General features: G+C 36.1%; 1 protein-coding gene across 1 annotated transcript in view; it reads right to left on the reverse strand.

Moving 5' to 3' along the window:
• Window positions 1-4,555: 4,555 nt before the first annotated feature.
• Nus1 (NUS1 dehydrodolichyl diphosphate synthase subunit) overlaps window positions 4,556-16,785 on the reverse strand; it is a 28,682-nt gene continuing 16,452 nt past the window's right edge. The window contains exons 2-5 of the mRNA XM_004651245.3: window positions 12,992-13,117; window positions 11,792-11,941; window positions 7,934-8,033; window positions 4,556-5,342 (exon numbers count right to left, since the gene is read on the reverse strand). Coding sequence (XP_004651302.1) covers window positions 5,252-5,342; window positions 7,934-8,033; window positions 11,792-11,941; window positions 12,992-13,117 — 467 coding nt within the window. The 3' untranslated portion in view covers window positions 4,556-5,251. The remainder of the gene's footprint in view (window positions 5,343-7,933; window positions 8,034-11,791; window positions 11,942-12,991; window positions 13,118-16,785) is intronic.

Here is a 16,785-nt window from a genome sequence, read left to right on the forward strand (position 1 = left end):
CTCTTTCATTCAATTAAAAACATCACTAATTGACACAACACACAGATCATAGCTGGTCTTAATATCTAAGAGTTTAGTTGTGCAAACAATTTGATATTTTGCATATTTACATACAGTTGGGTTTCAGCCTCTAAGTAAATCATAAATTAATACTTGAGGAAGCAATCTGCCTAGAGATTTTCTGTGCATTCCTATGTTGCACTGCATACCACAAAGTCAATGACAGGTATCAAAGACTGTTTCCTCATACACACTTCTATCCCATACATACCTGAACGATTCCCTACAATTATCCTTCACAAGCCATCTTTCTCTGCCAGTAGTGCTCTTGATGAGGCACATTCTACTTATTAGAACTTCAATTAATGCTCCGTTTCTAAATTTGGTGGAAGTCATCCACATCAATGCTACTTTCAAAAAGATACAAAAGGCTGTCAGATGAATTATTTTAAAAGAAAATCAAGTAGTTTAGTCATTGTTACATTTTTGAGTCTCTGGCACTATTGGGAATTGGTTGAACCCTCAGGAATGGGTCCTAGTGGAAGGGCTTAGGTCACTGGTGATGCAGCCATAAAGGCTGTGGACTCTAGACCCTCTTCTTCAAAAAGAGCTCTACCACAGGCTTCACACCATGATGCCCATCTCCCTCAGGCCCAAAGCAACAGAACCATCTGGCCACTGACAGAAACCTGTAAAACCAAGAGCCAAAACAAATCTTTCTTCAAGGTGATTTTTCTCAGATATTTTGTCAGAGATAGAAAACTAATGCAGTCATTATTCCTGGAGATGTGACCTCAATAACAAGTATAAGGTATACTCTAAAGACTATTTTTAAGAGTAAGTGGTATTATCATGGTTCAAATTACAATTCCCTACAAGATAAAGGACAAAAATACTGCTAGGTTGAGATGTTACTTCAAAGAAATGGAGATGCGGGGAAAGAACCTGATGTTCTGGGTCTTCCACATGCATATCTGCACACACATGCACATATTACACACACATCAAATGAAACACACTCTATACACATGTACCAAAAGAATAAATACATAACAAGGAATTGCTAAAACAAAACCCAGAGAAGTCAGAGCTACAGAAACACATCTTCATTAAATGGGACTACTCAGTACAGAATGATGCAGACAGTACTTACCTACTGACCTTTTTCATTTTTGCATTTCTTTTCCAAGCTCCAGATTCTTTCTTGTGTTAATGACAACTTAAATGATTACTAATGAAAAGGAAACCAGGAGTGGTGGCACACACCTTTAATCCCAGCACTTAGAAGGCAGAGGCAGGAGAACCACTAAGAGTTGAAGACCACCCTGAGACGACATAGTCTAGGTCAGCCTGAGCTAGAGTGAGACCCTACCTTTAAAAAAAAGGGGGGAGGGGGGGAGGGAAAGGGGAGGGGAAGGGAGGGAATATGGTCAATGGCAGAAGATAATCCTAGTATAACCTGAGATGACTTTTTTTTTTTTACTTTTTGCAATCCTCTGAATATTACTAGCTAAATTTAGACCACAATTAAAAATGTATTAAACAATGTGGACTGTATTTTTGCCAAACATTTAATGGTCTGATCAAACTGTATCCACACAATAATCATATACAAAACAGAAAGTAAAGCCCTCAATTCTAAGTGTATAGTATTTATTTGTTTATTAAACCTAACACAGCACATTTTTAAAATAAAAGTACAAGAAAAAAGACACCCTGGAAAGGTTGTCAAGTTTTTTCTTTTGTACTTCTCTAAAATCTCTAACTTTCTGTTGTTACTGTTGTTTTTTAAGGCAGGGTCTTACTCTAGCCCAGGCTGACCTGGAATTTACTCTGGAGTCTCAGCAACTTTTTCTTTTTAATAATGACATTTTAAAAATGTCAAGAAATTCTTTTCTCATTCTCATTTTATCAGTTTATAGCTTATCAATTAGGATCTTGGGCAACTGCTACCAAACTGTGCTGTATTTATCTTAAAACTATCCTTACTGCAGTAATTTTTGTTAAAGGTATTTCATATTAACTGGAATTAAAATGTGACTTATGATAAGCCTGATTTTAGATGAAAACTATGTACAAAAAGCCACCTGTAGGCTAGGTTAGGAGGCAGATGTAGGAGGATCTCTGAGTTTGAGGTCAGCCTGAGACTCCATAGTGAATTCCAGGTCAATCTGAGCTAAAGCGAGAACCTACCTCAAAAACAAAACAAAAACCCCAACTGTTATTACTGAGCCTTGAAGCTAACAACTAAATATTTTATGTGTGAAGGAAGACAGGTCATAGTTCTTACCACTGAATTTCCTAGCTTGGTAAGAACTATTAATTCACTTTTTAAAGGGTATACATTTCTTAACTGCTAAGCCACGTTGTTTCCAATCACCACTTCCACATTCAGAGAAAATTCAAATGTTAATTACTGTGGAATTTGAAAATTCTACTAAAAGGCAAAGCTGACTCTACTCCAATCTAACAAAAAGCAAATCATTTAACATTTTAAAATATTCAACCAGGTAAAACTGAGAACATTTCAACCAAAGGTATACTATCTAAAAGAAACAGTATTGCTATCAAGCCATAAGTTTCTGATTATATTTCTGCAGCCCCTGAATGTTCAGAACAAACATAACATTTTCATACTGTAAGAGTATATTCTTTTATTGATTTTTGTTCATACATGTTTTAACTCTCAATAATAAAATTCAATAAATTTGATTCCTTAATCATAAAAACTTGCTGTACACATTATTTACATGTTGACAAAGTCTACACCCATACAAAACAGCACAAGAATTTAAATGACTATGCATGGAACCATCACACAGACAAAGGGAAGGGAGCTAATTAACATACATTCAAAGTTAAATTGTAGATATGCACAGTGTATTTGGCACTGTTCATTATTATTATAACAGTTTCTTCTCATAAACAGGCATTCTTTAGCCTTAGTCACAAGAGAAAAGAATTTGACATAAACATTAAAACCATCTTTTAAACTCTAGAATGGTAAACAATTAGTTTTAAAAGCAGTCTAATATGATGGAGAATGGAATTTCAAAGGGGAAAGTGTGGGGGGGGGGGTGAGGGAGAGTATTACCATGGGATATTTTTTATAATCATGGAAAATGTTAATAAAAATTGTGAAAATAAATTTTTTTTAAAAAGCAGTCTACAAGGATTCAAAAACCTTGCAACTTCTGGATATACTCTGCCTCAGTAGGTAATTTTTCTATTATGAGGAATGTCAAGAAGAAAAAATGTATAGGGAATATCCTTCAATACACAGGAATGACTCTTTTTCTTTAAAATTCTTCCATTTAGAGTAGGCCAAGGGAATCAAGATGTAGAACTTGTGTTGATTTGGGCAGGAAGTACAGACTGACCAATGCTACTAAGTCAATAGTGTCATCTGCAATTGAACTCACTTGCGGTTCTGTAATGCCTGTATTAGAATTCAAAACCAACCCACAGTTCCTAGTTTCAAGCATGTCTTCCTAGGACTCTAACAGACTTGGTTTATGGTTAACAGATTCAGTTGGCTGTGTGAATACTATTATATCTATAAAATATAAAAAGTCAAATCTGTGGGGACTCTATACTAATTTTAACAAACCTTAAATCCTTCTACTTCAATTGAACTTATTAAATTTACTAAATCTGTACAAACTGCAAAGTACTGACAAATGGCATTTATGTTTATGAAAACATAAATTTTTTTAAGTTCTCCCTTTTGCCAAAATAAACCCTGAATAGAACATGGACTATAGCACATGGAAATTCTCTAATAATGTTAATTATACTGTAACTTCACATAAAAGTTGGCAATAAATTAAGACTTGAAAAGAAGTTGTAAAGAAAAAACTGAAATGCAAAGTAATGTCACTGGACCAAAATTTAATTTAATCATTTTTATTTCAAGTATACTTTAAAAAATCATAAATGGGGTTTTATAATCCAAAGTTGAAACATTTATTCATCATTTCTAAGTTTGACAAACAATTCCAACCCATATTTTATACTTTCTAAACCCAATTTTCTTGGCCATTTTTTTCAGATTGAGACCCAGTATTTAAATTACTGTGTCTTAAATGTACATAACCATTGTATACTTGTTGGTAAGAGCTTTCTAAAAACTTTCATCAATATAAAGAATGATTTCTGTTCAAGGATCAGTGTGTGGGAAGAATATTAAACATCAAGAAATCACACACTTAAAAATAACAAAACCAGTGCTGTTCTCTATCATAAGAGAACATGAAAATTTAAATGTTTTATACTTTGGTAATATTTTATTCCCTACACAGGCTTCAATTCTATTTAATCCTTTATGCAAAGTTACCATTGGAATCTACTTAATAAAAATCTCACTACTACTCTAAAGAACAGGTTACTTTTGAGGAAAAGAGCTACCTTGGTAACTTCTCTCAAATGTTCACTTTAAATAAAAAGTTAGCAGAAATGTTTTTTGAACCAATTTTAGGTATCATACAGCATACTATACATAGAACTCTCACATAAGAGAATCGAAGGCCTTTTAAACGAAATTTTCCACCATTACTTTTAAGATTCCATATACTTTGTTTTTTTTTTTTGACTGCCTAATTCAGTATTTACTGAAATGTTGAAAGTGTTCCTTTTGAAATGATCTTCACACCCCAGAACAAGATACCACAGCACTTTGATTCTAATGTCAGAAGAAGTGAAAATGGACGGATATCCAAAGAGATATTCTCTCTGCTCTGAAGGTGAGCAATATGACCCACAAGTCTTCACTCTTCAGAAGCTCCCTCACAATCAGAATATTTCCACTTAATAAGTCAATATATCCTTATAAATTACAAAGTTTGGTCACTATGAAAGACTGAACAAAAATTAGCTCCTGCAACTGAAACAAGTTTAATTACTCCCTCCACTCCCCACAAAACAGGGAAGTAGTAGGGTCTGAAGCCTTTAAATCTGAACTCTCAGCTCCTAAAACATTGCTGCTATTTGCTCATAGTTGTAGGTCTATGACTTCATTCTCCAGCAGTTCCCCCAATTTTAAGTATATCCATACTCACATGCACGTGGCACACACTCATACACACGCACACATACACTCACTCTCAGATAAGACACTTATTTTAGTTTGTTGATAAATTATGAGAAATATAAACTAGATGTATACTTGGTTTTATAGGTACTTTGTAAACATCAGAGTCACTTGGGTCCTTTTCTCTAAAAGCCTGAAATCAAACTATGCAAGCAGGAATCACTACTTTCCCAGACGCTGTTCACAGGCTGCATACTGACGAAGGGCAGAGAAAAAGTCCTCATAGCTGATGTTTAGGTGAGAAGGCAAAGAGCTGAAAAGAAAACACAACGGGGAAAAATAGTTAGATAACACTGTAATTTGATGGGGAAACCAGAAAATGGTGACCAAAAATGGTAGAAAAAAGTCAATTATAAGCTGAATATCTCAATATTCTGTGAAGAGACTTTCAAATTCATTATGAAACAATTCAAGTAAAAAAAAAAAAAATCTGCCCTTTCTACAAGGAGAGAAAAGCCATCTTCAGTGAGTTAGATTCACAACCAGTTATAGAAAAGCCTATATGAAATCAAACATAGAAACCTATGTATTAAGGATCCCATCCATCTAAGAACTCTCCAGGGTCAGAGTACAGGAGAACAATGTGAACAGTTTATGAATGAAAGGCTTAATACCAGCAGAGTAACACAGAATGTAACTCCACCAACTGCAATTGCACAAGGGAGCAATGACAGTATAAAGACAAACACTTTAAAGACTGTGATTCACAACCAAAGGCTTCTTTTTAAATATTTTACATACTTAAAATAACTTTTAATAATTAACATGAAAATTTCTAATTTATATAATTTCATGAAACTTAAAAATTCCAAATTGTCACAGACCCAGATACATGGTCTGGCTTCAAAAGTCACATTCAAACTTCTAGTCACAGGATCTCTCTCTTTCACACACACACAGCAAAACAAAACAAAACAAAACAAAAACCCTATCATGAAATAGCTTGTTTGACCCTTTGTTTCTTTACCTATGGCTTTTTCCTATTCTCCTTGTTACTGCCAGAAATGCAAACTAGTTTAAGTTTCCAAAGTCACATTCTTGATCTTCAGAGACAAGACTCAAGAGTCACCTGCTCTAAAACCTACTCTTCCCTCCAAACCACTTCTCAACTTCTTGGCACTGCCCTGAAAGGCACCTGAAAAGACAAAAAATCTTGGAGAACAGAGGGGCACATGCCTACCATAAGGACACCCAGAGATAAAAATTTGAGTTCTGCTTGTACATTTATGCATTATCTGCACAGTGAGGTGGTAAGATAGTCCTCTCCAGCTCTAACATGCTATGTGTTCCAGATATTTGTCCTTTTTTTTTTTTTTTTTTTTTGGTTTTTCGAGGTAGGGTCTCACTCTGGTCCAGGCTGACCTGGAATTAACTCTGTCATCTCAGGGTGGCCTTGAACTCATGGCAATCCTCCTACCTCTACCTCCCGAGTGCTGGGATTAAAGGCGTGCGCCACCATGCCCGGCTTATTTGTCCTTTCTTAAAGGACACTTTAGAGTGACCTTCTATTCTCATAGGCCCAATCATTTCCTAGATACTGCTGCTCCCTAAATAAACATTTTTAGCCTTTATCTAAATCACCAATTCTATGTCTTTATCTGTTCTACTACTTCCATTTTAAAACAATGGCCTTGATATAATCTGTATCTTCCCTTCAAAAAATCAAGACTCCTTTCACTTCCAGGTGTCCTCTCATTAATATTATAATCACCTGGGTGAATCATCTAGGTTTAATGGGTTAGAAGTCATTTCATTCCCTCTCTTTTACTCATGACATGTAGATGTACAGCATTTTCCTTCTAAGATGCAGAATTTAAAGATATGTAAAGACAGTGGGCATTTCTTTTATTCTAAATCGGAAGTCAGCAATAATAGTGTGTTTCTTTTTTGTTTTTGAGATAGTGTTTCACTTTGTAGCTCAGGCTAATGCAGAATTCATTATATAGCTTAAGCTGGTCCTGACCTTTGGATCCTCCTGCCTCAGCCTCCCAAGTGCTAGGATCTGAGGCATGTACCACAATGCCTATCTCAGCCTATTTTTATAAATGAGATTTTTATCAGATCACAGTTATGCCTACTTGCTCATGTACTGTCTATGGTTGTTTAGCTACACTACCTGAGTTGGGCAGTTACAAAAGAGGAGAGTGGCAAGACATCATATGGCCTAAAGAACCTAAAACAGCTACTAGAAAAAGTTTGTAAACCCTATTCTATATAAGCCATGCCATTCTCTTCACTATATACTTCCTAATATTATACCTACAGCTGATCCAACATGTTCTAGTCAAACCAGCCAAATATGCCTCCCAAAAACCACCATTCCTATATTATTCACAGATTCAACCATTTCCCACTCCTGAGCTACTATATTATATACATTCTTTATGTTGGTATTTAAAGTTTTCCAAACCTTGGAAACCTTGGACATTTCATTTTCTCTCATACTATGGCCTAGCATTCTGCTCTGATGGGCCAATTCCCTGTATCTTTAAAATATGCCCCAGTTTCTCGTTATCCTTCCCACCCTCTATGCTTCCTAGTTTTATTCCAAATACAAAAATGTTATCAGGACCCTGAGTATATAATACCTTTTCTGTAAAATCAATAACTTCGGCTCTCAGACATTACTTATTCATGAACTCCTACGATAATCAGTGTCAACATTCAGCATTTGCACACCCATATAAGCTCCTCTAATTCATTTACATGCCTTTATTTTACCACTCATTCGATAAAGAGCCTAAGGAAAAGGATATAATATTTTCTTTGGGAATTCATATCAGATATAATGTAGCACCAGGCACAAGAACATGTGTGGAATTATGCACATTTTTAGTTACTTACACAATCTCAGTCAATCTGATCTGCCAGGGAAGAAAACCTAATGTGCTATCCACAGGACCAAACTTCAGTACTAAATCAGGATCAGGGAAACCATTTGAACCTTGGAAATAAAGACATACACATAAAATTACTAAGCACTGTTCAATAAATAATAAATAAGAACAAAATCTACTAAATGTTCATTCCAAATGTCAAAACTTTTTCAAAGTTCAGTCAACTATATTGATTAACTGATAAAGGTGATCCAATTCCCACCTTAAACCCAGTAAGAACCCCAAATCCCTTCTATCTTTTAAGAATCAACTATGGCATCATGGGAAAGTCACTACTCTTTGGCCATAAATGCTGATATTGGTCACAGAATCAAATAACTATGGAAATGAAAAAGTCCTTCAAAGTATCTACTCTCCTTTTTGTCTATTCTTGTCCTATCTTGTATACTTACAGGCTTCAAAAGACCACTCTTAGCTACATAGTACAAATGTTTTCAGTGTTGCCTAGAGTCCAAGCAATCTTAACGGTGAATAAGAAACTGTAGCTTGGTCTCTACATGGACAATTGTTATCTGTTATTACTTGGTTTTCATGTAATAGTCATTGGTATAATAGATATGATTTTATAATCAAACACCTTCACAATCTCACAGTTGGTAATACTACCCTTATTCTGTCATGCAGTCTCTCCTGGGCTCAGCTCTTCCATTATCAAGTGAAGAGTGAAGAGACTGGGGCTGAAGATGTATGGTGGTGAGAGCAGAGTGAAAGTCCTGGGTTATATCACCAGAATGAAACAAAAAGGAAGCAATGGGTATTAAAATAAGAAGACTGGATAAGGCAGGCCCATCCATTAGTAATACTAAATAATTATTTCCATGACAAAGTCCCTTAAAAATCCACATTGGGCTAGGCATGGTGGCACAGGCCTTTAGTTCCATACTTGGAGGCTGAGTGGGCTGATCATCACTGAGTTCAAAGCCAATCTGGGATTACAGAGCAAATTCCAGGTCAGCCTAGACTAGAGTGAGACCCTGTCTCATGGGGGAAAAAAAAAAAAATCCATGTTAGATATGTATGAAAATGTCATAGTGAAACCCATTACTTTATATGCTAATTAAATTTACTATTTAAAGTACATGTTACTAGAGCAAATGGACTACATATAACATATTCCTCTGCCACCAAAAAAGCAATTCTCTTTAGTAAAAAAAAAAAAAAAAAAGTAAAATAAAATAACAAAACTGACAAATGTGAAGAGGGTGACAAATCCTCTCTATTAAAGAAACAGTTTAAATAGATGAACAAAACCAGCCTTTTAAGAGCATGATACTGGCCAAAGGCAGATTATTATTTACAAATATAACATGCAAGCATCAGTCCATCAGTCAGCACTATGGGTAAGAAGGGTAAGAATCTAGAGCTGTCCTGAGTCTGGGAGCTCTGACACAAGGTTAATTGTGCACCAAACAGTCAGAAGTCCATAGTTTGCCAACTATGAGAAATTCAAAAATGGGGAAGAATGAGGAAAACACACAGCTTCATTGGCCTCAGTATATACTTAGTGGCCAGATATTTAACAGGAAGAGCCTGGGGAGGGCTCAGATAAATTCCTTTATATCCATGGCCAACTGAGAAGCCACCTACATATGAGGGAGAGAAAGTAGGGGGACAGGAAGAAAACCCAGTGAAACCAAAGCCCAGGGAGAGCTGAGAAATGATAACAATTCAAAATGCACTTTCAATTTTCATATTTAGACTACTGAAACCTTATGAACATAAGGTGGCTGGCCACAAGCAGAGTATCAATCACTAGATAACTACTACACTAGGCCACTGCATAAGAGACCAGAGTAAATATTAAAAAAAGTGAAAACTGCAAGAATCATCATTATTTGTAAACTTAATCTTCTATTTAGAAAATTGTATGCCTCTACAAAAACTACTAAAGTGAATTTTAGCAAGGTTGTGGTATTAAAAAGATAATATTACAAAATAAATCTATGTCAATCACTAATATTATTCCATTAATAGTATCAAAACAAGTAAGATACCTATGAATAAACTTTATCAAAAGTAGTAGAAACTTTAGATACTTGAATTATAAAACACTCTGAAAAAATAGGACCCAAATAAATGGAGAGATATAATATTTATAGGCTGGAAAAGTCAATATTAAGATGTCAATTTGCCCCAAACTGAGCAACAGACTCCACTCAAATCCATTGCAAGTTCCTATAAGGGTTGTGTTGTTGTTGTTTATGGTTTATTTTGGAAACTGAAAAGCTGACCTGAAAATTTAAATGAAAATGCAAAAAGCCCTGAACCCTTAAAATAACTTCAGGAAAAAAAAAGGCTCTGGGCACTATGTCTCATGCCTTTAATCCCCAGAGGCTAAGGTAGTAAAATTACAATGAGTTCAAGGCCACTGAGGTTCCAGAGTGAATTCCAGGTCAGCCTGGGCTACAGTAACACCTTGCCTGAAAAACAATAATAAAAACCATGTGAAGGCCTTATGCTACCTGGTCACAGTAGACTAGACACACATACACAGAAACAAAATAGAACAAAATGCCCAGACCTAAAAATCACATTTATAATCAACTGATTTTTCAATAAAGAAACTACAATAACTCAAGAAAGAAAAAAATCTTCTCAACAGATAATGCTAAAAAACTAACATCTTTGACCTCAAGATGTGGAGACAATCAAATGCACACTAACTAATATGGGTATACAAAATGTATTATACCCATAAAAAAATACTAAACAAAAAAGTAATGAATTACCCATGTATAAAACATGGATAAACCTCAAAACTATGCTGAGTAAAACAAGCAAGATATATAAGACTACATATTATGTGATTCTTTTTTTATATTTCTAGAAAAAACAGAAACAAGTCAGAAACCAAAGTGGTAATCTGTTCACTCAACACTAACACTTTTCTATAGGCTACTCCCATATTAACTTCGAGGATCAGTCTGGTAGGTCTCAGAGGAAACAGTCACTAGCTCAATAACCTCTAAGTCTACCGCTTGCTGAACCTAAACAATTATATAATGGCCAAAAATGTAAGAGTAGGGTAAGAAGTCAATGAACATGCTCAGTGAGAGCACAAGGCCAGAGAAGGTGCATCATGCCAATGTAGTAACAAAGAATGAAGAGCTGTGTAAATAACTGAAGAAGAGAAATGCATGATTGATAAGTCAAACAAAGGTACTCTATATAAACAAATGAGAAATAACTGATATCATGTGGCTACAGAAGATATCAATGGACATTAACTTGTCAGAAAGACTGTCTTTCTTCAAAAGAACCAAGAAGAATGCTAGTAACTATCACAAAGTTAAAGCAAAAAGTTCCTAAGAGGGGCTCTGGAGAAAATAAGCAAACCAAAACATTTTGTGAACACTGTGGAAAAATACACACAGGTATTCTGATAATCAATATGACAAATGCAGAGGTTTATTTATACACCATAGCACAGAGAATATTAAAGGAGGAAGCATGGATAGATAACAGGTTGCATTTTTTAACAATGCCTCATGAAAAGGCTCCAAGTTCAACATTAACAAAGGGCTCAAATTCAGAAAGGAAGATGACAAGCCAAAGTTCCTCCTTCCTAGAATACTCACTACTACAAATAAATTCCTCAAAAACCTTTTCCTTTACTATGAAGTCCTCATGCAAGTTATCTGAATACAAATTTCATTATTTCAAAACAATCATCCATGTGACTCTTTAAATTTTAGAACTATAAGGAGGAATCTAACAATAAAAATCAGGCTTTACAGAATGAAAAGAATTTCAATAGTCCTTAATTTGTATTCTTGGGGAGCAAAACTAAAAACATATGACTTACAAAGTAAACCATCTAACGTATCTACATCCAAATCTGTGGACCTCTTTTGCTGCTGGGCTACTAATTGGCAAAAGTCCTGAGCAGCTCTCACAATATCTGCTTTTCCATCTTCTGGGGACAGCACCTTCACTGCCGAAGGGCAATTTAAAACTAAAGGAAAAAAAAGAGACAAGATTTTTTAAAAATATGCTTCTCTATATTGATTTCTAAATTATTTTTATAAAACAGTAGATCCGGATAGAAACAAAGATACAGTTCATGTGGTAAACACAAATCATTTAAGCCCTTCAATTTTAGTATTAAAACTTACTTAGCCACTTTTCTTTGCAAAAACTCATGAACCCAAATCACATTTACATATACTTTTATGCTCTGCATTCCCCAAGTCCTCAGAATAATCTTATGTTGTGTGTAAATCCTCCAAAAAACAAAAATCTAAGTTTTAGGCTTGCTAATGATTCTTTAAAATCCCATCTACAGGCTGGGCATGGTGGCACCTGCCTTTAATCCCAGCACTCAGGAGGCAAAGGTAGGAGGATAACCGTGAGTTTAAGGCCACCCTGGGTCTAACTAGTGAATTCCAGGTCAGCCTGGGCTACAGTGAGATCCTACCTCAAAAAAAAACCAAACAAACAGACAAAAAAAAAAAAAAAAAAAAAAAAAGCCCATCTACAATCACAGAATAAAACCAGGATTAGCACAAAAATATAAATAAAAAGTTAAGATTAGAAAAGAATGTTCCTAAGGAATATTTATGCACTGTCTACAGTACACACATACCTTTCACACTGTATCTGATTCTGTAGATTCTAAATCACTGATAATAGGAAATTTTAAACTATAGACATACACACTCTTTCTAAACTGTGAGAATTTCAATGATTTTTCCTACTATCTCAAAGGAAAACTAGTTTCACTTCTACTTACATACTTGTTTCCATTCTTGATCTATGGATGCTATCTGTTTTTTGGCTTCTCTACTAAACCAGTTGTAAAACCTGCCTTGTTAAATAAAATCTTTAATATTTGTTTTTAATATGAATTGTTATGTTATCTTTCAACAAGATGAACAGGAGAAAACATCCTAGTAATTAAAAATACTAATATGAATGAATGAATAAAAAAATGACTGAAAAATTTGCCCTGAAACAAAGCATACCTCTTTACCTGCTACATGTTCAATTTTATACTCAGGCATACCTTGATCATCTTTGTCATTACTATTTACAAACTCTGGTGAGTATTTGGAACAATCTAGCCCCAAAAGTTCCTGTTGTTGTTTTAAAATTTCATCCATCAATCTGGAATTGTTTCGTTTGAAAATACCTTAAAAAGAAAATTAAAAATAATTTTTCAGTGATTAATAAATGATATGATTGCAATTCTAGATCCAAAACTGAAAAACATTTCAAATAAAGCAGTAATAACTAATTCCAAGCTAGAATTTAAAAGGAAAACCTAATAGCAAGGCTTGTCAGTACAAGAGATTAAATCCAAATAAAGGATAAGGGCTAACTACTCAATGGCAAGGTAACTATGACAAAAACTTCAACCTAAAAAGGAATTTTAAGAGCTCATTGACTTGAAACTTACTAAAGAGATAATGATAATGAAATACAGTATTATTAAGGGGTTTGATCTGTTCCTGACTCACTGGTTTCTAACATCTATTCTCTGCAGATTTACTATGTATAATAAATGTTACTGCCTCAGTTAATATGAATTATGTAGAAAATAAAGAATAAGGAAAATAAAGCATGTGCATTTAATATAAAATCAGGAATGAGGAGATGTCTATATCTGTACAGTACTTGACGCTTGAGCACTAGGCCAAGTTTGGAACCCTAAAACTTAAGTAAAGGCCAGTGGTGTGTACCTGTAATTCCAGTGCTGCTGGGGGTCAGAGAAGGAGGATTCCTGGGGCAGGTCACTTAAGAACCATGTGCCTAAGAATCTTATCTGTGTAGCCACCAGGGACAAGTATACTGCCAGGGACACAGAGTAGATACTCAAAAAACACTTGTTGAAAGAGGACAGCGAGATGGATAGACACCCAACAGTCATCCTTTTTGAAATGAGAGCAATACATACTCTAAGATCTTCAAAAGGAAGGGAACATTATGGAGAAGGGGACTAGAATGTGACTCATTATCAAAGCCCACAATTCCAGACCCAAATTCTTGGAAATGAAAAAGGGAACATTGTGCAACACTCATATCCAGACCAAGATTAAAAAGAAAAAGGTACACAAGATGTTAAAAGGATGTGGTTAATCTCAGGAGTGTCATAAATTGCACTCCTTGGAGTCCTACTTGTGCAATGGTACTATAGACATTGAGGGTGGAAACATGAGCCTCAAGTGAGTTAGAAAATTCACATATATAACACAGAAAAGTACATGCTATGGCAAAGCGTATAAAGTATATAGCACAGGCATATAAATGTTCCAAGACTACTAATTATCTATGTAGATACAGAGAAAAAATATGATTAGATCACACTTTGGTCTACAGTATACATAAATTCTGAAATTCACATGAATTTCAAAAGTTTCTTAATTTAAAAACAATGTAAAAATGTCCACAATTTGTCTAGCCAGGACAAATGAGCTTACTCAAAATAAAATGGCAAATATATTTAATTCCCATGTGAACTAAGATTTATTGATTTAAACAGCAATTAAGCAGCAAGAAGTCTATTTACATCACACACCTTATCCTCTGACACTTTCCTTAGAAGATCTATGCTTTAGTTCTCACCAATTCATGACTTACTCTCTAGATTCAAGTGGGAAATCTTAAGGAACTCTTGCTATCCTCAAGGTAACAAGTCCCTCCTGCATGTATGCTCTAATTCTTCCTGCCCCTGCTTCCCAGGGGACTAGAATGACATGTGTGAAATACCAGCTACAGTTATTCTATACATACATATATAATTTAAGAGAATGAGAAAGGATGAGTATGGGAACACAAGTGTCTCTTGCCACTGGGGGGGAGGGGGGACCCTACAGATTATATATACCACTTTGTGTGAGCACTGTGAATTGAATTTAGGCCAGCAGAATTTGCAAGTGCTCTTAACTGCCATCTCACTAGCCCTAGATGACATTCTTAATCAGCAACAGTCCTGGGTTCTTCTCAGTCTTCAGTCATCCCTTCTCAACTTTTTGTGAAATATTACCATTAACTAGCACCTGCCTCCTCGTTCACTCCAGATAATGACAGTCTCCTGACACCCTGCTCCTTGTACAACTCTTCCTGTGTCACAATGAATCCTTTTCCTCCTTTTGCCCCAAATGAAGACAATCCTCATTCCTCTTTTGTTGCCCATGTGCTACTCCTGTTGAGGCAAGTCATTCACAACCTTAAACATGAAGGGTTTAAACCAAAGTGACCAGATAAGCTGACTTCAGGAGATTCAGAATAATAGATCTTCTAGTCTCTGGGCTACAAAATACCTCAAATGTTTTCTGCAATAAGAACATCTGGTGTGCAGAGACCCTTGCCCCAAGACCATAAAGAAGACAGATTCAACAAGCAGACATCCTGGTCCCCCTTCTTTTCCTTTTACCTTTTCTGCTTGTTCTTTTACCCAGCTCAGCTGTGTCTGAGCATGCAGTTTCTAATCCTGCAGAAAGCCTGTCCACCCCTCATTGCTCTCTGAATAAAAGACAATCTATTGCTGTTGAGGTCAGTTCTCTTTCTTTCATTTACATGTGACCTGTTTGGTGCTGGTCCTAGTCCAGGTCCAACAAAAGTCAAAAAAGTGAACAAAAGCTATGATACAGAAAGAAATGAGTTTCAGGTTGCAACTGTTTTGAGAGATTACCACCACTGAGATTAGGCTAACTGTTCTACATTAGGACATTAGGAAGAATGCTGACTCTTGAAAGCAGGGAGGAAGCTTGAAGGAAGAATGTTGAAGATGCTTCCCTGCTCTTTAGTTGGCTTTATTCTGGCCTGGATTAATAAATTTGGTAAGCCACCTACTGTTTTGGAAAAATGTCACTCCATCTGCAATGTGGTTTGTGAAGATGGCCATTTGGTGATATGAGGCAAGGCTGTTAAAGTTCCTGAAGACCCAATAAAACCATGGCACAAGCTGGGCATGGTGATGCATGCCTTTAATCCCAGCACCCGGGAGGCAGGGGTAGAAGGATCTCCTTGAGTTAGAGGCCACCATGAGACTGCAGAGTGAATTCCAGGTCAGCCTGAGCTACAGTGAGCTACCTCGAAAAACAAAAACAAAAACAAAAAAACATGGCATGAACCATGGATTGCAGCGAAGACCCTTCTATTCTGGAGATACCAGGCCTATAGAATAGCTGCCAAGGAGAGCTCTTGGCTGAGAACAGTGATTTGAATGTAAAGTCCCCACAGTCTTAGGTATTTGTGATTAAGTTTTCTATTTAGTCCCCAACTTGCAGAATTTTGGGGAGGTCCAGCTCTGCTGGAGAAAGTGTTTCACCAGGGGCAGATGTTAGGGTAGAGTTCAGCACTGTTCAGAGCTAACTTGAGCTCTGGCTCCCCATCCCTGCCTCCCCCCCCCCCCCAACACTGCTGTGGACATATGAAGTTAAGCCAGCTTGTTCCATCAGGATGAATTTTCCCAAGAAACTGTAAACCTGAAATAAAACCTTCTCTCCCACAAGCTGCTTCTGGACAGGTGTTTGTCTCAGCAACAAGAAGGTAACTGTAACATTTGAGATGGAGTTTCCTCTGGCTGTAAGCAAGTCTAGCTGGAGGGTCAAAATTTGGAACCAAAAGGACTTCATTGAAGGTTCCAGATGCCAGTCAGTCATGAACCTTGAGGATTTGATGTTTGCCCCTTTTTTTGGGGGGGGTGTTCTATCTTCCCCTGCTATGCCCAGTATCATCTTCTGCAGTATGATTGTTGACTCTGTGCCAATGGGTACTTAAAGTGTGTTTTAATTTCACAGGGAGACTATCTTGCGTCTCAGATGAGACCTTAGACTTAGGCGTTTGGAATAGTGT

The sequence above is a fragment of the Jaculus jaculus genome, chromosome 9 (assembly GCF_020740685.1).
Source record: "Jaculus jaculus isolate mJacJac1 chromosome 9, mJacJac1.mat.Y.cur, whole genome shotgun sequence".
In the NCBI taxonomy this organism is placed as follows: domain Eukaryota; kingdom Metazoa; phylum Chordata; class Mammalia; order Rodentia; family Dipodidae; genus Jaculus; species Jaculus jaculus.